Source organism: Procambarus clarkii, chromosome 34 (assembly GCF_040958095.1).
Source record: "Procambarus clarkii isolate CNS0578487 chromosome 34, FALCON_Pclarkii_2.0, whole genome shotgun sequence".
NCBI lineage: Eukaryota > Metazoa > Arthropoda > Malacostraca > Decapoda > Cambaridae > Procambarus > Procambarus clarkii.
Genome location: NC_091183.1, coordinates 31,609,393 through 31,633,777, shown reverse-complemented (window position 1 = coordinate 31,633,777; position 24,385 = coordinate 31,609,393). Strand labels below are relative to the sequence as shown.

The 24,385-nt window shown below is 36.8% G+C and overlaps 1 protein-coding gene across 1 annotated transcript in view; it reads right to left on the bottom strand.

Moving 5' to 3' along the window:
• The window catches only part of LOC123762003 (uncharacterized), a 276,247-nt gene that overhangs the window by 11,250 nt on the left and 240,612 nt on the right, over window positions 1-24,385 (bottom strand). Inside the window, 1 exon segment of the mRNA XM_069335682.1 lies at window positions 12,361-12,460. Coding sequence (XP_069191783.1) covers window positions 12,361-12,460 — 100 coding nt within the window.

Here is a 24,385-nt window from a genome sequence, read left to right as displayed (position 1 = left end):
ATATGACCGAACCTAACCAACCCTACCTAACCTAACCTAACCTATCTTTATAGGTTAGGTTAGGTTAGGTAGCCGAAAACGTTAGGTTAGGTTAGGTTAGGTAGGTTAGGTTGTCGAAAAAACATTAATTCATGAAAACTAGGCTTATTAGGCAAATCGGGCCTTGCATAGTAGGCTGAAAAGTGAGTTCTGGCTACTAGGTACGACATATATATATATATATATATATATATATATATATATATATATATATATATATATATATATATGTCGTACCTAATAGCCAGAACTCACTTCTCAGCCTACTATTCAAGGCCCGATTTGCCTAATAAGCCAAGTTTTCCTGAATTAATATATTTACTATAATTTTTTTCTTATGAAATGATAAAGCAACCCTTTTCTCTATGTATGAGGTCAATTTTTTTTTATTGGAGTTAAAATTAACGTAGATATATGACCGAACCTAACCAACCCTACCTAACCTAACCTAACCTATATTTATAGGTAAGGTTAGGTTAGGTTGCCAAAAAAAGCTAGGTTAGGTTAGGTTAGGTAGGTTAGGTAGACGAAAAAACATTAATTCATGAAAACTTGGCTTATTAGGCAAATCGGGCCTTGAATAGTAGGCTGAGAAGTGCGTTCTGGCTATTAGGTACGACATATATATATATATATATATATATATATATATATATATATATATATATATATATATATATATATATATATATATATATGTCGTACCTAATAGCCAGAACGCACTTCTCGGCCTACTGTCCAAGGCCCGATTTGCCTAATAAGCCAAGTTTTCCTGAATTAATATACTTTCTCTAACTTTTTTCTTATGAAATGATAAAGCTACCCATTACATTACGAATGAGGTCAATTTTTTTTTATTGGAGTTAAAATTTACGTAGATATATGACCGAACCTAACCAACCCTACCTAACCTAACCTAACCTATCTTTATAGGTTAGGTTAGGTTAGGTAGCCGAAAATGTTAGGTTAGGTTAGGTTAGGTAGGTTAGGTAGACGAAAAACAATTAATTCATGAAAACTTGGCTTATTAGGCAAATCGGGCCTTGAATAGTAGGCATAGAAGTGAGTTCTGGCTACTAGGTACGACATATATATATATATATAGATATATATATATATGTCGTACCTAGTAGCCAGAACGCACTTCTCAGCCTACTATGCAAGGCCCGATTTGCCTAATAATCCAAGTTTTCCTGAATTAATATATTTTCTCTAATTTTTTTCTTATGAAATGATAAATCTACCCATTTCATTATGTATGAGGTCAATTTTTTTTATTGGAGTTTAAATTAACGTAGATATATGACCAAACCTAACCAACCCTACCTAACCTAACCTAACCTATCTTTATAGGTTAGGTTAGGTTAGGTAGCCGAAAAAGTTAGGTTAGGTTAGGTTAGGTAGGTTAGGTAGTCGAAAAACAATTAATTCATGAAAACTTGGCTTATTAGGCAAATTGAGCCTTGCATAGTAGGCTGAGAAGTGAGTTCTGGCTACTAGGTACGACATATATATATATATATATATATATATATATATATATATATATATATATATATATATATATATATATATATATATATATATATATATATATATATATATATACATATGTCGTACCTAATAGCCAGAACGCACTTCTCAGCCTACTATGCAAGGCCCGATTTGCCTAATATGCCAAGTTTTCCTGAATTAATATATTTTCTCTAATTTTTTTCTTATGAATTGATAAAGCTACCCATTTCATTATGTATGTGGTCAATTTTTTTTATTGGAGTTAAAATTAACGTAGATATATGACCGAACCTAACCAACCCTACCTAACCTAACCTAACCTATCTTTATAGGTTAGGTTAGGTTAGGTAGCCGAAAAAGTTAGGTTAGGTTAGGTTAGGTAGGTTAGGTAGTCGAAAAACAACTATTTCATGAAAACTTGGCATATTAGGCAAATCGGGCCTTGCATAGTAGGCTGAGAAGTGCGTTCTGGCTATTAGGTACGACATATATATATATATATATATATATATATATATATATATATATATATGTCGTACCTAGTAGCCAGAACGCACTTCTCAGCCTACTATGCAAGGCTCAATTTGCCTAATAAGCCAAGTTTTCATGAATTAATTGTTTTTCGACAACCTAACCTACCTAACCTAACTTTTTCGGCTACCTAACCTAATCTAACCTATAAAGATAGGTTAGGTTAGGTTAGGTAGGGTTAGTTAGGTTCGGTCACATATCTACGTTAATTTTAACTCAAATAAAAAAAAATGACCTCATACATAATGAAATGGGTAGCTTTATCACTTCATAAGAAAAAAACTAGAGAAAATATATTAATTCAGGAAAACTTCGCTTATTAGGCAAATCGGGCCTTGGATAGTAGGCTGAGAAGTGAGTTCTGGCTACTAGGTACGACATATATATATATATATATATATATATATATATATATATATATATATATATATATATATATATATATATATATATATATATATATATATATATATGTATATATATATTATTAAATATGACCGAAAAGGTAAGATTAATAATTCTAACACGAATTTTCTCAATTTTCTTATGTATCTTTTCACTGTCGATGGTAATTGAAAAATCAGTTCTCCAAAATTCATTTTTTATTTCTAGTCTGATATGACACTTGAACGCGTTTCGTAGTAACTTATTACATTTTCAAAGACTTTAGTTTACACACACAACTATAACCTGCAAACACTAAACAGAGTCCTACTATGCTATAATTTAAATGGCTTTCACTTTATATACCTGCATTTGGGTGAGGTGATATGTTACAACATTTTTGGATGAGGTGAAAACACAAGACAAAACACGAAACAATGGGTATAATATTGGGTATGTTTAAAGGGAAGAATGGAAGTAACTGCAAAGGGCCTATTGGCTCATATTGCTTGAAGCTTCTATATTGGTTTGGAGTCTTGAAGTGGGTAGAATATAGTTGTGCATTAATTGGCTGATGATTGCTGGTGTTGATTTCTGGTCAGACTAGATTGACTTCTGGCCAGCCAGACTGTTGTTCTTCTTCTGTTGTTGACTGGTCAGACTAGAAATAAAAATGAATTTTGGAGAATTGATTTTTCAATTACCATCGACAGTGAAAAGAAATATAAGAAATATTGAGAAAATTCGCGTTAGAATTATTAATCTTACTTTTTCGGTCATATTTAATAATATATGTTTACAAGAAAGACTGCTACCAAAATATATTGATATACATACACACATATATATATATATATATATATATATATATATATATATATATATATATATATATATATATATATATATTTTTTTGCTTAAGGTTATGGATATCTTGAAAAACACGACAATGGGAAAGATTGATGAATGTCACAGACGGGTTCGATCATTATTGCAAGTCAAACACTTCTTCGAATTCCTCTGAAGTTTGAGTAGTGCCCACGACGCAACAGGCATTTCCCCCCTGGATCGCAACACTTAGGCGCTGGAACAAGAAACGTTTTGCTCTCTGGTCTTTTGTAGCGCTGATCAATTTGTCCCACAATTCCTTCAGGAACTTCAATGCATTTTCCCCACGAACCGAGGGTCTCCGAGCCGATCGGAACAAAGCTGTAGCAGTGTGCCAGACCTCTGTATTAAATAATTTTTTGCGATTCCCTGAAAGAAGCAGCACCACCGATTTCACGTGTGATGTAGTGGAGGTAAGTACTGGCCAATGTGGCAGTGCACGTGTAGTCCCACACCCTCCTTCCAAGGAAGCAAGGTGACCCCATCTGGGCGCTTCTGAGGGTAGTTGGGTCTGGATAAGTGTGGTTCTCTTTGTGCCGGGCAGCGGGCTATTGCGAGGCTCTTCTTGATGATATCGTTGACCTCTTCATGTCTTGCAATCTTACCTTGTGATTTACGACATACCAGACCATGACGACCATATTGGTCTGCCATCGCAGTTCCGCAGATACACCTATGTTCGATGAGGATGGGGGCGGCAAGGCGAAGGGCAACTCCAATGCGGAGAGCGTCATGACTGAAGCGAGTTCCCAGGGCTGCATTGGGCAAAGCAAATAAAAAATTCCCGGCATAGGGGTGCTGTTACCGCTAGGAGGTAGGCTTTGTTTTCAGCATCAGCGTTGTCAATCATTCCATTATGGGGCTATCCAAGTGGGCCTGCTTGTGGTCTTTTGGGACTTGTGGTCGGGATTGAGGGTGTGCAATGGCGTCCCATTGTCTGGCTACTTCGATGAACGTCTGATCATGAGTTCCCGCTGTCTCTCTCATACGCTCTGGTAGGATCTGCCCTACCAATTCTTTGGCTGCTGTACATGAGGATAAGAATGCTGGAAGTGCTACCTCAGTTGCCTTTCGTATGCCTATCCCTCCAAATCTCACTGGTAGTGTTGCTTGGTCCCACTGACTGTCATCTAAATCTAGGTTGAGCGCCTTCCTGAATATTGACCTGAGGAGCTCATCATATTGATTTAGAAGTGGGTTGCCAAAAGTTGGTGCACACCTTAAGAAGTATGTTAGCCTGGGCAAGGTAAGACACTTTGTGAGAAGGTAGAGGGCATCGTGGGAGTCCAAGTCCCCAATTCTCTCTTCCATCCTCTTTAGGTCTCTAAACTTTTCGTCAAGGACTGCAGCAAATCGATGAAGAACTCTGTAGGGTAAGGCAGGTCCTAGTCAACAACGGCTTCTCCAATGGTTTCATTGAAGACATCATAAAAAGGAAGGTGAAACGCCATGCAACCTCTGAAGAGTCAACTAACACAACTCCTGTACCCCCTATTAGAATATTTTACAGGAAATTCTTTTCCACAGCTCATAAAACGGAGGAAAGGCTCCTGAAAGATATTGTTAATTGGAACGTTATCCCTACAAACAAAAATCAGAAGATACAATTGACCATTTACTATAAAACCAAAAAAACGGCCAACCTACTCATGAAAAACTCTCCAGACACAAAGCAGAATTCCTTAGAAGAGACCAGCGTCGTCTATGCCTTCAAATGTCCACTTGGGGACGATAAGCCCCAAAGAACTCAGTATATAGGCAAGACAACAACATCTCTTTCCAGGCGATTAACAATGCATAAGCAACAGGGCTCCATTAAGTTACATATAATCTCTTCCCACAACCAGACCATCACCAGAGAAGTCTTAACAAACAACACAGAAATCATCGACAGATACAGCGATAGCAAGCGGCTTGACATTTGCGAGGCACGACACATAAAAAAGTCAACACCAGCAATCAACAGCCAATTAATCCACAACTATATTCTACCCACTTCAAGACTCCGTACCAATATAAAAGCATCAAGAGGAAGTATTGGCCAATAGGCCCTTTGCAGTTACTTCCATTCGTCCCTTTCACTTATCCAATTTATACCCATTGAACCGTGTTCTGTCTTGTGTTGGTAAAAAGTTTGTTTACCTCATCCAAAACTGTTTCAACATATTACCTCACCCAAATGCGAGTATATAAGACATGCTGTTTAGCGTTAGAATTAGTAAAACTCTGTTAAGTGTTTTCAGGTTACAGTTGTGTGTGTGTAAACTAAAGTCTTTGAAAATGTAATACATTAATACGAAACGCGTTCAAGCGTCGCGTCAGACTAGAAAGACAAATGAATTTTGGAGAATTGATTTTTCAATTATCAACAGTAAAAAGAAACATAAGAAATATTGAGAAAATTCGTGTTAGAATTATTAATCTTACTTTTTCGGTCATATTTAACAACATACCTTGAGGTTACCTTGAGGTTCTTCCGGGGCTTAGCGTCCCCGCGGCCCGGCCGTCGACCAGGCCTCCTGGTTGCTGGACTGATCAACCAGGCTGTTGGACTCGGCTGCTCGCAGCCTGACGTATGAGTCACAGCCTGGTTGATCAGGTATCCTTTGGAGATGCTTATCCAGTTCACTCTTGAACACTGTGAGGGGATTGCCAGTTATGCCCCTTATGTGTAGCGGAAGCGTGTTGAACAGTCTCGGGCCTCTGATGTTGATAGAGTTCTCTCTCAGAGTACCTGTTGCACCTCTGGTTTTCAACGGGGTATTCTGCACATCCTGCCATGTCTTCTGGTCTCATGTGATGTTATTTCTGTGTGCAGGTTTGGGACCAGCCCCTCTAATATTTTCCACGTGTAAATTATTATGTATCTCCCGCCTGCGGTCAAGGGAGTACAGATTTAAGCTCTTTAGTAGGTCCCAATAGTTTAGATGTTTTACTGAGTGGATTCTAGCATTAACATATGTTTACAAGAAAGACTGCTACCAAAATATGCTAATATATATATATATATATATATATATATATATATATATATATATATATATATATATATATATATATATATATATATGTCGTACCTAATAGCCAGAACGCACTTCTCAGCCTACTATTCAAGGCCCGATTTGCCTAATAAGCCAAGTTTTCATGAATTAATGTTTTTTCGTCTACCTAACCTACCTAACCTAACCTAACCTAGCTTTTTTTGGCTACCTAACCTAACCTTACCTATAAATATAGGTTAGGTTAGGTTAGGTAGGGTTGGTTAGGTTCGGTCATATATCTACGTTAATTTTAACTCCAATAACATAAAATTGACCTCATACATAGAGAAAAGGGTTGTTTTATCATTTCATAAGAAAAAAAATATAGTAAATATATTAATTCAGGAAAACTTGGCTTATTAGGCAAATCGGGCCTTGAATAGTAGGCTGAGAAGTGAGTTCTGGCTACTAGGTACGACATATATATATATATATATATATATATATATATATATATATATATATATATATATATATATATATATATATATATATATATATATTACTGCAGGTATATTGGCAGTCGGAAATATAGGTGACATGGGCAAGAGGTCAAGAAACATAAGAAGACTCGACCCAGGATGGCCGCCTTATTAGACGTTGAGATGTTAATCTTTGTCCTAATCACATCTTCAGACTTTTACAAAGCACTCTGGGGAGTGCGAAAGTCCTTGTGTAAATTGTTTACATAAATTTCACAAATGAACGTTTGGGTTTTAAACCTATTATTACTAATTAATGATGAAATACTGAAATAATTTGCGCAATCATTTTGAATAGGTTTGCCTTAAGACATTATGTCATAACATTAAAAAAAAATTAAAAACATTTTTGCTATACGTTACATTATAGTTTTTACAAATTCTCAAAATACAGCTCCAAAACATACTGAAAACAAAGAAATGTCGTTTTCAAAATGTTTACCTTGCCATCTATCAATCTTTTCATTAATCTTTCCCAACCTTCTGTCCATTTACTCATTTAGCTATTAATCTACATATTAATCTGTCAATCCCTCCGTCCATTTACCCATCTAGCTTTTAATCTAACTATTATATCTGTCTATCCCTCTGTCAATTACACAACCAACAATTTATTACCTTTCCAACTATTTATACACCTATCCATTCATCTATCCATTCACTTCTCCTTATGCCCATGCATTCATTAATCTAACTTTCTATCAACCTATTTGTGGTTCCATCTATCTATCTATCTATCTTTCAATTCACCCATTCTTCCATCTGTTTATCCATCTTAACATCCATCTATCTGTCCATCTATCAATTCATCAATATATTCCTTAGTTCATTTTTCAATCTATCTATCCATAAATCCATCTATCTATTTAATCATCCATCTATTCATCTATCGATCCAACTTTGTATCCATCTATCAATTCGGCTTTCTATCCATCCATCTAGATATCCCTCCATCATTCCATCTATTTCTCCATGTATCCATCTTCCTGTACATCCATCAATTTATCCAATCATCTATATATCCATCTTTTCATCTATTTCTCCTTCTGTCCATCCATCTATCTGTCCCTCTGTTTATTCATCTACCTGTCTGTCTATCAATCCACCTACTCCTTCATCAATCTATTCTAAAGCATTAATAGAAATAGCTGTCTTTTTACCATCTATCTATTCATCATTCGTTTCACTCAACTATCCATCAATCTATCTATCTATCTGAAATAACTGACTACATCAGTTACCTCAGTTAGTCGAGAACTGAGCTGTGTTGCCATATAAGATAATGTTTCAGGTGAATGTTGTGAAACCTTTTTATTTATTTTCTGAACTTATGTTATTTGTGTATTGAGTATTAATAGTACAGTCAAATTAGAATTTGAGGTTTACATTCAAAATAACAAGCTGGGACCAGTTGGGGTTTGTTTCGGGAGATCTCAAAATCGTCCATAAAAAAAGGTCCCCAAAAATGCGGTTTTGAAAAAGAAGTCGTCCTTATTTGTTAAATTTAAGGGTTTGTAAAAACAACTTTCAGGCTTCAGGCGAAATTACTGATCTGAAAGGTTGATTCTTTTTTAAATGGTTCTAAGGGAACGTGCTTTAATAGTGTTGTTTACAATTTTTAAAACCTTTTGGCCAATTTTTATGATTTGAAAAATATTTTGGCAATTCCCGGTTGAAAAGTTATGTTTTTCATCACTCAAATGTAAACGACGAATTATTTTGAAAAAGTCTTTGCACAAAAGTTGTAGAGTATGAATGTATCTAGGAGATACATTTATATCTCTTCTTGATACAAAATGTATTTAGAAGATAAACAAGAGATGATTTCGTACCCTTCCGGATAACCGTATCATCAAAAAATGATGGTGGATGTGAGGCCAATTATACAATAAACTCTGCCAACTCTTCGTCACTTCGCACTTTGCACAATGGATATCATTCTGTGAAAACGCTGGTTTGAGTTAATAAGAATGTCTTCAATGTCTACCCTTACAACATTCCTCAGAGAAGACAAAGATTTTGCATTTTCCTTGCACTGGTAGTGGATTTCAGTAAAGAACTTACCAACAGTACTTTTGAGAGATGATAGTCTGATTTCTAAAAGTCGATCACAGTTTATTAAACTGTCTCCAATAGTTCCGATGGAGAGAGGAATCAGATCAAATGAAGGCATTTTGAAAGGATAGTGGACATGCAACCAGTTCATAAACTTTTGGATGTCTGCCCTGTCCTGATCCTGTCTTGATGACCTCAGATCTATGTGCTGTTCTGAGGATAGAGAAATTCTTCAATCGAGTCCACAAATTCTCTACTGAATTTCTTCAATAGAGTTGGCAAATTCTTCAATATAGTCCACAACTCATGAGGTGAATGGCATAGTATGCAACCACGTTGCAAATGTAGATATGATCATCTAGAACATAAGTAAGTCATCTTATGTTCTTCATTTAACGAATTAGAACCTGCTCTATGGTCATATATGGGAAGACATCAGTCCAGAATTTGCTCCATCTACGAATAGTGAAGAAGTGTAGGAAGTTTTTGAAATTCTTTCATTTTAATTTAGTTTTCCAGCTTCAGCATTTCTTGGAGATAAACATCTGGAGAATTTTCAGGGGTGGAAGTGGCCAACTGCATGAAAGTATGATAGCATGTACTGTACATTGTATTAATGTAGCTGCCAATCAAAGCAGCGCTCAGCTCGGATAAAGAAAAACAGTATTTATTTAATTTATTATGTATTGTGACCAAAGTTTTGCAGTGTGCCCACCCTTCGTTTTATCTTTTTTTTTACATTCCTCTCAAACAAATTTGTTAATTTTTCAAGAATTTGGGAATCAACTATTTTTTGAGTATTAGATGCAGTTAAAAAGCGAAGTTTAGAACTCCTTCAAACATTGACTTAAAGATGTCATCATCTGTACTTTCCTCAAGAAGAAGGGTAGCTAAAGCATGAAGGATCAACAAAGGACTACTCTAGAATATGCCCGTCCTCTTAGCATATGGACCACGCTATTCTTCGCATAGACAGTCTGCCACAGGTTTTCTACTCTTTGTTTATTACCCAAGTTTCACAACAAATCAATACGAATTTTGGACTCAAATCGCCCCAATATCCGCCGCGACACTATGACACTGTCAGCCCAGTTGCTGGTGCTCATTTGTGTTTGCCTGAACACAAACCCATCCACTCGCTCACATTCAGTTAATAGAAGTAAACCTATATATAATATCTGCATTATCTTCTAATCTTTAAAACTTATATTCAAAGACTTTTTTCAAAATAGTTCTTTGTTTACATTTGATTGACTAAAAACGTAACTTTTGAGCAGAAAAGGTTCCACAAATATTTTTCAAATCATTAAAATGGGCAAAAAAACAAGTGAACAATATTATATTACTACTAAAGCACATTCTCATAATTTTTTTTTTAAATATGGATCAACCTCCCAGGTTAGTTAGTTTGCCTGTAATAGTATTCATAAACCTTGCACAAATCCAATATGACTGATTTCGTTTTCAAAACTATTGGAAAACTGGATGTTGTGAGGACTATTTTGCAGGCAATCCTGAGACTACTCAAAACAAATCCCAAACGGTCGAAGCTTGTTATTTTGAATGTCTAATTTCAGCCTGTTTTGAGGCTAATTTGACTGTACTATACATTATTCATGTTTCATGTCATCCTCTCCTCACTTGCCGATGGTAATGAGATGAATATAAATACCTAACATTGCGCTTAGGTAGTTGGATGGATAGTTGATAAATAGATGGATGGACAGAAAGATAGACTGGTAAGTAGAGGGACGGATGTAAGAATAAGGGGATAGATAGATGGATGGATGGATCGATTGATAGAGAAACAGATAAAAGGGTGGATAGATGAATGAATAGCTGGACGGGTAGATAAATGGATTTGTAAACAGATAGATGGGTGGATAAATGGATGTGTAAACAGATAGATGGATGGCTGGATGAATAGATAGATGGAAATATTGGAGACACAGAACCATGTAATGCCAGGTACCCTAAGTAGTTATTTTTATAGACGAGAAAGACACAGAGACAAACACATAAACAGAGAGACAGGTTAAAATTGTTAAATTAGTATCTTTTCTAGAAAATATATGTAGTATTTTTTTATGCAAGTGGATTAGATAAAAAAGACAAAATTAATCTCGATACCACTAATTTATAGTCAGATTAGATATTGAGAGTCCAGCTCATAACATTTTTATCGAATTCTCCGATAAGTATTTAATGCAAAAGCTTGTTTATGATAAACATAAACTGAAACAATTTCTAATATTACTAACTCATTAGCTAAGTAAAACACTGTTGACCAGACCACACACTAGAAGTTGAAGGGACGACGACGTTTCGGTCCGTCCTGGACCATTCTCAAGTCGATTCTCAAATCGACTTGAGAATGGTCCAGGACGGACCGAAACGTCGTCGTCCCTTCAACTTCTAGTGTGTGGTCTGGTCAACATACTTCAGCCACGTTATTGTGACTCATCGCCTGCATAAGTAAAACACTGTTGAAAAAATCCTGAATTTTTAAAGTATATTTTATGATTAAATGTTATGATTTCAATTAAGAAAAAAATATCTACATAGGAATAATTATTGAAAATTAGAAATGAATTATGTACATATGAATTAAAAAACTTGGATTAGAAATGAAGTAGAAGTGTTTGTTGAAAACTTTTGAAAATAATAAGCAACATATTACTTTAAGACTGGTTACAAGCGCTAACATTATGGTCAACACTTAATGTTGATATCACAGTTTATTCTTTGATGTCATGGATTGTAAAACGACAATCATAGCTCAGGAATTTGAAACATGTGCTTAGTAAAAACGTCTGGTCTCAATTTCTGAACTATACTGGTGGAACATATATATATTCCAAAACTATTGAATCTATATATGTCGGTGTGTGCTTATTTGTCATGGTTAGTACAAGAGTGTAGATTATTAAGCAATCAGCGTACTATTGCCAATTATATGAGATTTAAGTATTAGTAGGTTGTTTAATTGTAAGGTTTATATATCTATTTTCTTGTGTGTTGGTTTTCTAATTGAAAAATATTAAATCTATAATGTGGGTGTTTCCTGTGGCTTCTCCTTTTAAATGCAATAATTCAACCCTTGACATACTGTTCTAAAAGCTGTAATTGAATGGTCTATTCTAATGTAACAAAAACACTCAAAACAGTAATTAGTACTTGCCCACCAACTGAGGGTTTCTGAAAATGACGATTAATAAACACACTTCAACAGCTTCTCTATCAAAACGTGAATAGAGTTATCAGTAATTTAAAACTGCGGAATCTGAAGACTCTACAGACTTCAAAAATTTAATAAACTCTTGTGGTTTATTCACAATGTGTTTTAAATCTATTTTCTATCTACCAGCAAAATATAATAAATAATATATTTATATATGTATAACATCAATATATTCAATTTTTACCTCCGATTTAGAGATGGAATGATTGGATTGTCCTTTGCAGCAACCATTCCAAAGTTTATTGGTAGAAATTCTTCCCCTGAAGAATAAAATGAGCACTCCCCTGTAGACGAAAAATATGCTGAAGTATTTTCCTGAAAAATCATGTACCATTACTTAAAGAAAGAATATCTATCTGTCTGTGTGTGTGTTTCCGTTTGTCCGAAGATGGAAGCCAGACTATTTGGGTAAGCCTTACCCAACATTACAAGGGAGTATGGTCTGGGGGAATTGAACGGAAATAAGCCGGTCAGGTTCGGCAGAATTCAAGATGGAACAGAACGCCAAGGATTTAAATCATTCTCATGATGTTTTTAGCAATGCCCTCCGGCTTCACATATTAAAATATTGTTAAAACTTCACATATTAAAATATTGTTAAGACACCCAGGCAGGTGCCTGGGAGTCACCAGAATGTGGCTTCAAGTCACTCCATTGCCTCAAAATTATTTTTGCCTATATTTATTATTTCGTATATATTATATATATATATATATATATATATATATATATATATATATATATATATATATATATATATATATATATATATATATATATATATATATATATATATATGTCGTACCTAGTAGCCAGAACGCACTTCTCAGCCTACTATATGACCTGCCATCGACCATGTCACACGCATGGTCGATGGCCGCATACCGAAGGACCTCTTGTATGGAGAACTGGCATCAGGAAGGAGACCCACCGGAAGACCTCAGCTGCGTTTAAAAGATGCCTGCAAACGCGACCTCAAGCAGATGAACATCGACATCAACACTTGGGAGGCAGCAGCTGCGAACAGATCTGCCTGGAGATGTAAAGTGCAGAAGGGACTCCAGCAACTCGAGGATGAACTGAAAAGGCAGGCGGAGGATAATAGATTTAAGAGGAGGTCTTGACCACTGTTAGACGCACCCGCTTCGGCGTTTATCTGCGCTCGCTGCAATCGAAACTGTCATTCTCGGGTTGGCCTTCACAGCCACAGCAGGCGCTGCATCCAACTAGACTACAACAACTAGACACCCAGGGCACAACTCCATAACCCCACGGGATTGACGGATGCCTAGTTATATATATATATATATATATATATATATATATATATATATATATATATATATATATATATATATATATATATATATATATATATATATATTAGGATATTTTGGTAGCAGTCTTTCCTGTAGACATATATTATTAAATATGACCGAAAAAGTAGGATTAATAATTCTAACACGAATTTTCTCAATGTTTCTTATATTTTTCTTCACTGTTGATGGTAACTGAAAAATCAATTCTCCAAAATTCATTTTTATTTCTAGTCTGACGCGACACTTGAGCGCGTTTCGTAAAACTTATTACATTTTCAAAGACTTTAGTTTACACACACACAACTATAACTGAACAGAGCTTAAACATCTTCGATTTTATACCTGCATTTGGGTGAGGTGATGTGTTACAACAGGTGAAAACAAATTTTCAACACAAGACAGAACACGAAACAATGGGTATAATATTTTGTAAGTTAAAGGGAAGAATGGAAGTAACTGCAAAGGGCCTATTGGCCCATATTTCTTGATGCTTCTATATTGGTGCAGAGTCTTGAAGTGGGTAGAATATAGTTGTGCATTAATTGGCTGCTGATTGCTGGTGTCGACTACTTAATGTGTAGTGCCTCACAGATATCTAGCCGCCTGCTATCGCAGTATCTATCGATGATTTCCGTGTTTTTTGTTAAGACTTCTCTGGTGATGGTCTGGTTGTGGGAAGAGATTATATGTTCCTTAATGGAGACCTGTTGCTTATGCATCGTTAATCGCCTGGAAAGAGATGTTGTTGTCTTGCCTATATACTGAATTCTTTCAGGCTTACAGTCCCCAAGTGGGCATTTGAAGGCATAGACGACATTGGTCTCTTTTAAAGCGTTCTGCTTTGTGTCTGGAGAGTTTCTCATGAGTAGGTTGGCCGTTTTCTTGGTTTTATAGTAGATCGTCAGAATCAGAAGATATAATTGACCTCATACATAGTGCAATGGGTAGCTTTGTCATTTCATAAGAAAAAAATTAGAGAAAATATACTAATTCAGGAAAACTTGACTTATTACGCAAATCGGGCCTTGCATAGCAGGCCGAGGACGACGTTCTGGCTACTAGGTACAACATACACACACACACACACACACACATATATATATTTATGTCGTACCTAGTAGCCAGAACGCACTTCTCGGCCTACTATTCAAGGCCCGATTTGCCTAATAAGCCAAGTTTACCTGAATTAATATATTTTCTCTAATTTTTTTCTTATGAAATGATAAAGCTGCCCATTTCATTATATATGAGGTCAATTTTTTTTATTAGAGTTAAAATTAACGTAGATATATGACCGAACCTAACCAACCCTACCTAACCTAACCTAACCTATCTTTATAGGTTAGGTTAGGTTAGGTAGCGGAAAAAGTTAGGTTAGGTTAGGTTAGGTAGGGTTGGTTAGGTTCGGTCATATATCTACGTTAATTTTAACTCTAATAAAAAAAAATGTGATATATATATATATATATATATATATATATATATATATATATATATATATATATATATATATATATATATATATATACATATATATATATATATATGTGTGTGTGCAGAATAACCACAATAACGTACAGCCCAGCACTGGAGTGCTGGGCTGTACGAATAGCATATGAATGTTGTTTTAAACGCGAGGAAAGAGATTTACCTGTCTGGCCGATGTAAACACATGCACACTCATTACAAGGGATGGAATACACACAACCTGCTACAGACAAGGGCGAGTTCTTAATTAACATGGACTTAACTGTATTATCATTTTTGAACACTAGATTAATATTAAGGTTCTTCAGGGCTGGGGCAAGATTTACTAGACCATCAGAATATGGTAATACCAACGAATTTTTCAGTTCTGGTTTAGACTTAGTAGTCTGTTTGTAGAAAGTCCTTTTTGCTTGACCAAACGCAAGATCCAAGTTCGATTTTGGGTATTTTAACTTCTTTTCTTCCAGCACTCCAGTGCATTGTATTTACATTCCAGTTTATGTAATCATTCTATCGACTTCACAGGGGCAAAATGTATTGTTAAAAGTAAGGATTTTGTTGAACGAAACGTGATCGAGTCTGCTCTGATCAAACATGGTAACAACAGCCTTAATGTGAGCCCCGGTATGTACAAGTTGGATCCCTATTTAAGCCTCAAAATAGCACGTCAAAACAATATAGCAATCATTTAACACGACACTTGGAGATATTAATAGGAGCTGCCTCGTATGGGCCAATAGGCCTTCTGCAGTTACCTTCTTTCTTATAATTCCTTTCCTCCGCTTATTTTTGATGGTCAGGTGATCTGCCCAGGCGGATATAAAGGTCTGATCAGCATTGTTTTCTTATCTTCCTTCTACTTTGCTGTAATGAAGGCGAATTAGCCGAAAACGCGTTAAGCATTTTCTATTTTTCACATGTGGTTATTCTGCATACTTGGATCAGTGTTTATGTGACCATTATTGCATATATATATATATATATATATATATATATATATATATATATATATATATATATATATATATATATATATATATATATATATATATATATATATATATATATATATGTTGTACCTAGTAGCCAGAAGGTCGTACTCGCCCTACTATGCAAGGCCCGATTTGCCTAATAAGCCAAGTTTTCCTGAATTAATATATTTTCTCTAATTTTTTTTCTTATGAAATGATAAAGCTACCCATTTCATTATGTATGAGGTCAATTTTTTTTTTATTGGAGTTAAAATTAACGTAGATATATGACCGAACCTAACCAACCCTACCTAACCTAACCTAACCTATCTTTATAGGTTAGGTTAGGTTAGGTAGCCGAAAAAGTTAGGTTAGGTTAGGTAGGTTAGGTAGTCGAAAACACATTAATTCATGAAAACTTGGCTTATTAGTCAAATCGGGCCTTGCATAGTAGGCTGAGAAGTGAGTTCTGGCTACTAGGTACGACATATATATATATATGTACGACATATATATATATATGTCGTACCTAGTATGTATATATATATATATATATATATATATATATATATATATATATATATATATATATATATATACATATATATATATATATATATATATATATATATATTTATATATATATATATATATATATATATATATATATATATATATATATATATATGTATATATATTTTTTTTTTTTTGTCCCCATTGCCTCAGAGACACTTGGTGCCTGGGGTAAAAGTGCTGCTAGCTTTTTGAAGGAGTTGGGGTCTAAGTTAATCGAAACAACTAGAGACCCTAGAGCTGCCAGTTTTCTTTTTCAGCGCCTTAGTGTGGCAATCCGGAGAGGAAATGCTCACTGCATCCCCGGTTCCTGCCCGCCATCTCAGGAGCTGGAGGAGCTGTTCAACTTGTGACAAGCAGCCTTGTACCATGTATGTAATCAATATTGTAACTTTTTTGTGTAATAACATTTTCAAATAAAGTTAGATAAATATACACACTTACCAAAAGAATAGGGGTGGTAGGAGAAGAAAATATCAAAGTGTTCAGTGAGGATCCACAAGGTCTTCTCTGAGTACTCTATATTTTCTTCTCCGAGGCTATGGGTCCCTACACTTGCACCAGAGGTGGTACCCCTTCTAGGGTATAAATATATATATATATATATATATATATATATATATATATATATATATATATATATATATATATATATATATATATATATATATATGTCGTACCTAGTAGCCAGAACGCACTTCTCGGCCTACTAGGCAAGGCCCGATTTGCCTAATAAGCCAAGTTTTCCTGAATTAATATATTTTCTCTAATTTTTTTTCTTATGAAATGATAAAGCTACCCATTTCATTATGTATGAGGTCAATTTTTTTTTTATTGGAGTTAAAATTAACGTAGATATATGACCGAACCTAACCAACCCTACCTAACCTAACCTAACCTATCTTTATAGGTTAGGTTAGGTTAGGTAGCCGAAAAAGTTAGGTTAGGTTAGGTAGGTTAGGTAGTCGAAAACACATTAATTCATGAAAACTTGGCTTATTAGTCAAATCGGGCCTTGCATAGTAGGCTGAGAAGTGAGTTCTGGCTACTAGGTACGACATATATATATATATGTACGACATATATATATATATGTCGTACCTAGTATGTATATATATATATATATATATATATATATATATATATATATATATATATATATATATATACATATATATATATATATATATATATATATATATATTTATATATATATATATATATATATATATATATATATATATATATATATATATATGTATATATATTTTTTTTTTTTTGTCCCCATTGCCTCAGAGACACTTGGTGCCTGGGGTAAAAGTGCTGCTAGCTTTTTGAAGGAGTTGGGGTCTAAGTTAATCGAAACAACTAGAGACCCTAGAGCTGCCAGTTTTCTTTTTCAGCGCCTTAGTGTGGCAATCCGGAGAGGAAATGCTCACTGCATCCCCGGTTCCTGCCCGCCATCTCAGGAGCTGGAGGAGCTGTTCAACTTGTGACAAGCAGCCTTGTACCATGTATGTAATCAATATTGTAACTTTTTTGTGTAATAACATTTTCAAATAAAGTTAGATAAATATACACACTTACCAAAAGAATAGGGGTGGTAGGAGAAGAAAATATCAAAGTGTTCAGTGAGGATCCACAAGGTCTTCTCTGAGTACTCTATATTTTCTTCTCCGAGGCTATGGGTCCCTACACTTGCACCAGAGGTGGTACCCCTTCTAGGGTATAAATATATATATATATATATATATATATATATATATATATATATATATATATATATATATATATATATATATATATATATATATATATATATGTCGTACCTAGTAGCCAGAACGCACTTCTCGGCCTACTAGGCAAGGCCCGATTTGCCTAATAAGCCAAGTTTTCCTGAATTAATATATTTTCTCTAATTTTTTTCTTATGAAATGATAAAGCTACCTATTTCATTATGTATGAGGTTAATTTTTTTTTTTTGGAGTTAAAATTAACGTAGATATATGACCGAACCTAACCAACTCTACCTAACCTAACCTATCTTTATAGGTTAGGTTAGGTTAGGTAGCCGAAAAAGTTAGGTTAGGTTAGGTTAGGTAGGTTAGGTAGTCGAGAAACGATTAATTCATGAAAACTTGGCTTATTAGGCAAATTGGGCCTTGCATAGTAGGCTGAGAAGTGCGTTCTGGCTACTAGGTACGACATATATATATATATATATATATATATATATATATATATATATATATATATATATATATATATATATATATATATATATATATATATATATATGTCGTACCTAGTAGCCAGAACGCACTTCTCAGCCTACTATGCAAGGCCCGATTTGACTAATAAGCCAAGTTTTCTTGAATTAATGTGTTTTCGACTACCTAACCTACCTAACCTAACCTAACCTAACCTATAAAGATAGGTTAGGTTAGGTTAGGTAGGGTTGGTTAGGTTCGGTCTTATATCTACGTTAATTTTAACTCCAATAAAAAAAAATTGACCTCATACATAATGAAATGGGTAGCTTTATCATTTCATAAGAAAAAAAATTGAGAAAATATATTAATTCAGGAAAACTTGGCTTATTAGGCAAATCGGGCCTTGCATAATAGGCTGAGAAGTGCATTCTGGCTACTAGGTACGACATATATTTATATATATATATATATATATATATATATATATATATATATATATATATATATATATATATATATATATATATATATATAAGGCACAACTCTCCTAAACACGAGAGTGAAGTATACAACTTTAGAACACTTTCCCACCAGGAGACTCGAACCCTAGCCAGCACAGAAGCCTTCCAGCAACTGGCATAACAGGTACGCCTTAACCCTCTCCACCACCTGCTCAGACCCTTAAAAGAGATGGTAATTTCGGAGTATTTAAATACACCAAAGATCACCACCTCCCAAGAGTACTAGAGCAAGTGAGGGGTCATTTAGACGTTAATTTCATCAAGTCCCTGTTAATATGGGAAGACACAGTGTCTATGCTTAAGGCGCAACTCTACTAAACACGAGAGTGAAGTATACAACTTTAGAACTCTTTCCCACCAGGAGACTCGAACCCTAGCCAGCACAGAAGCCTTCCAGCAACTGGCATAACAGGTACGCCTTAACCCTCTCCACCACCTGCTCAGACCCTTAAAAGAGATGGTAATTTCAGAGTATTTAAATACACCAAAGATCACCACCTCCCAAGAGCACTAGAGCAAGTGAGGGGTCATTTAGACGTTAATTTCATCAAGTCCCTGTTAATATGGGAAGACACAGTGTCTATGCTTAAGGCGCAACTCTACTAAACACGAGAGTGAAGTATACAACTTTAGAACTCTTTCCCACCAGGAGACTCGAACCCTAGCCAGCACAGAAGCCTTCCAGCAACTGGCATAACAGGTACGCCTTAACCCTCTCCACCACCTGCTCAGACCCTTAAAAGAGATGGTAATTTCGGAGTATTTAAATACACCAAAGATCACCACCTCCCAAGAGCACTAGAGCAAGTGAGGGGTCATTTAGACGTTAATTTCATCAAGTCCCTGTTAATATGGGAAGACACAGTGTCTACGCTTAAGGCACAACTCTCCTAAACACGAGAGTGAAGTATACAACTTTAGAACACTTTCCCACCAGGAGACTCGAACCCTAGCCAGCACAGAAGCCTTCCAGCAACTGGCATAACAGGTACGCCTTAACCCTCTCCACCACCTGCTCAGACCCTTAAAAGAGATGGTAATTTCGGAGTATTTAAATACACCAAAGATCACCACCTCCCAAGAGCACTAGAGCAAGTGAGGGGTCATTTAGACGTTAATTTCAACAAGTCCCTGTTAATATGGGAAGACACAGTGTCTATGCTTAAGGCGCAACTCTACTAAACACGAGAGTGAAGTATACAACTTTAGAACTCTTTCCCACCAGGAGACTCGAACCCTAGCCAGCACAGAAGCCTTCCAGCAACTGGCATAACAGGTACGCCTTAACCCTCTCCACCACCTGCTCAGACCCTTAAAAGAGATGGTAATTTCGGAGTATTTAAATACACCAAAGATCACCACCTCCCAAGAGCACTAGAGCAAGTGAGGGGTCATTTAGACGTTAATTTCATCAAGTCCCTGTTAATATGGGAAGACACAGTGTCTACGCTTAAGGCACAACTCTCCTAAACACGAGAGTGAAGTATACAACTTTAGAACACTTTCCCACCAGGAGACTCGAACCCTAGCCAGCACAGAAGCCTTCCAGCAACTGGCATAACAGGTACGCCTTAACCCTCTCCACCACCTGCTCAGACCCTTAAAAGAGATGGTAATTTCAGAGTATTTAAATACACCAAAGATCACCACCTCCCAAGAGCACTAGAGCAAGTGAGGGGTCATTTAGACGTTAATTTCATCAAGTCCCTGTTAATATGGGAAGACACAGTGTCTATGCTTAAGGCACAACTCTCCTAAACACGAGAGTGAAGTATACAACTTTAGAACACTTTCCCACCAGGAGACTCGAACCCTAGCCAGCACAGAAGCCTTCCAGCAACTGGCATAACAGGTACGCCTTAACCCTCTCCACCACCTGCTCAGACCCTTAAAAGAGATGGTAATTTCGGAGTATTTAAATACACCAAAGATCACCACCTCCCAAGAGCACTAGAGCAAGTGAGGGGTCATTTAGACGTTAATTTCATCAAGTCCCTGTTAATATGGGAAGACACAGTGTCTATGCTTAAGGCACAACTCTCCTAAACACGAGAGTGAAGTATACAACTTTAGAACACTTTCCCACCAGGAGACTCGAACCCTAGCCAGCACAGAAGCCTTCCAGCAACTGGCATAACAGGCACGCCTTAACCCTCTCCACCACCTGCTCAGACCCTTAAAAGAGATGGTAATTTCGGAGTATTTAAATACACCAAAGATCACCACCTCCCAAGAGCACTAGAGCAAGTGAGGGGTCATTTAGACGTTAATTTCATCAAGTCCCTGTTAATATGGGAAGACACAGTGTCTATGCTTAAGGCACAACTCTCCTAAATACGAGAGTGAAGTATACAACTTTAGAACACTTTCCCACCAGGAGACTCGAACCCTAGCCAGCACAGAAGCCTTCCAGCAACTGGCATAACAGGTACGCCTTAACCCTCTCCACCACCTGCTCAGACCCTTAAAAGAGATGGTAATTTCGGAGTATTTAAATACCCCAAAGATCACCACCTCCCAAGAGCACTAGAGCAATTGAGGGGTCATTTAGACGTTAATTTCTTCAAGTCCCTGTTAATATGGGAAGACACAGTGTCTATGCTTAAGGCACAACTCTCCTAAACACGAGAGTGAAGTATACAACTTTAGAACACTTTCCCACCAGGAGACTCGAACCCTAGCCAGCACAGAAGCCTTCCAGCAACTGGCATAACAGGTACGCCTTAACCCTCTCCACCACCTGCTCAGACCCTTAAAAGAGATGGTAATTTCGGAGTATTTAAATACACCAAAGATCACCACCTCCCAAGAGCACTAGAGCAAGTGAGGGGTCATTTAGACGTTAATTTCATCAAGTCCCTGTTAATATGGGAAGACACAGTGTCTATGCTTAAGGCACAACTCTCCTAAACACGAGAGTGAAGTATACAACTTTAGAACACTTTCCCTCCAGGAGACTCGAACCCTAGCCAGCACAGAAGCCTTCCAGCAACTGGCATAACAGGTACGCCTTAACCCTCTCCACCACCTGTTCAGACCCTTAAAAGAGATGTTAATTTCGGAGTATTTAAATACACCAAAGATCACCACCTCCCAAGAGCACTAGAGCAAGTGAGGGGTCATTTAGACGTTAATTTCATCAAGTCCCTGTTAATATGGGAAGACACAGTGTCTATGCTTAAGGCACAACTCTCCTAAACACGAGAGTGAAGTATGCAACTTTAGAACACTTTCCCACCAGGAGACTCGAACCCTAGCCAGCACAGAAGCCTTCCAGCAACTGGCATAACAGGTACGCCTTAACCCTCTCCACCACCGGCTCAGACCCTTAAAAGAGATGGAAATTCCGGAGTATTTAAATACCCCAAAGATCACCACCTCCCAAGAGCACTAGAGCAAGTGAGGGGTCATTTAGACATTAATTTCATCAAGTCCCTGTTAATATGGGAAGACACAGTGTCTATGCTTAAGGCACAACTCTCCTAAACACGAGAGTGAAGTATACAACTTTAGAACACTTTCCCACCAGGAGACTCGAACCCTAGCCAGCACAGAAGCCTTCCAGCAACTGGCATAACAGGTACGCCTTAACCCTCTCCACCACCTGCTCAGACCCTTAAAAGAGATGGTAATTTCGGAGTATTTAAATACACCAAAGATCACCACCTCCCAAGAGCACTAGAGCAAGTGAGGGGTCATTTAGACGTTAATTTCATCAAGTCCCTGTTAATATGGGAAGACACAGTGTCTATGCTTAAGGCACAACTCTCCTAAACACGAGAGTGAAGTATACAACTTTAGAACACTTTCCCACCAGGAGACTCGAACCCTAGCCAGCACAGAAGCCTTCCAGCAACTGGCATAACAGGTACGCCTTAACCCTCTCCACCACCTGCTCAGACCCTTAAAAGAGATGGTAATTTCGGAGTATTTAAATACACCAAAGATCACCACCTCCCAAGAGCACTAGAGCAAGTGAGGGGTCATTTAGACGTTAATTTCATCAAGTCCCTGTTAATATGGGAAGACACAGTGTCTATGCTTAAGGCACAACTCTCCTAAACACGAGAGTGAAGTATGCAACTTTAGAACACTTTCCCACCAGGAGACTCGAACCCTAGCCAGCACAGAAGCCTTCCAGCAACTGGCATAACAGGTACGCCTTAACCCTCTCCACCACCTGCTCAGACCCTTAAAAGAGATGGAAATTCCGGAGTATTTAAATACCCCAAAGATCACCACCTCCCAAGAGCACTAGAGCAAGTGAGGGGTCATTTAGACATTAATTTCATCAAGTCCCTGTTAATATGGGAAGACACAGTGTCTATGCTTAAGGCACAACTCTCCTAAACACGAGAGTGAAGTATACAACTTTAGAACACTTTCCCACCAGGAGACTCGAACCCTAGCCAGCACAGAAGCCTTCCAGCAACTGGCATAACAGGTATGCCTTAACCCTCTCCACCACCTGCTCAGACCCTTAAAAGAGATGGTAATTTCGGAGTATTTAAATACACCAAAGATCACCACCTCCCAAGAGCACTAGAGCAAGTGAGGGGTCATTTAGACGTTAATTTCATCAAGTCCCTGTTAATATGGGAAGACACAGTGTCTATGCTTAAGGCACAACTCTCCTAAACACGAGAGTGAAGTATACAACTTTAGAACACTTTCCCACCAGGAGACTCGAACCCTAAAGTGTTCTAAAGTTGTATACTTCACTCTCGTGTTTAGGAGAGTTGTGCCTTAAGCATAGACACTGTGTCTTCCCATATTAACAGGGACTTGATGAAATTAACGTCTAAATGACCCCTCACTTGCTCTAGTGCTCTTGGGAGGTGGTGATCTTTGGTGTATTTAAATACTCCGAAATTACCATCTCTTTTAAGGGTCTGAGCAGGTGGTGGAGAGGGTTAAGGCGTACCTGTTATGCCAGTTGCTGGAAGGCTTCTGTGCTGGCTAGGGTTCGAGTCTCCTGGTGGGAAAGTGTTCTAAAGTTGTATACTTCACTCTCGTGTTTAGGAGAGTTGTGCCTTAAGCATAGACACTGTGTCTTCCCATATTAACAGGGACTTGATGAAATTAACGTCTAAATGACCCCTCACTTGCTCTAGTGCTCTTGGG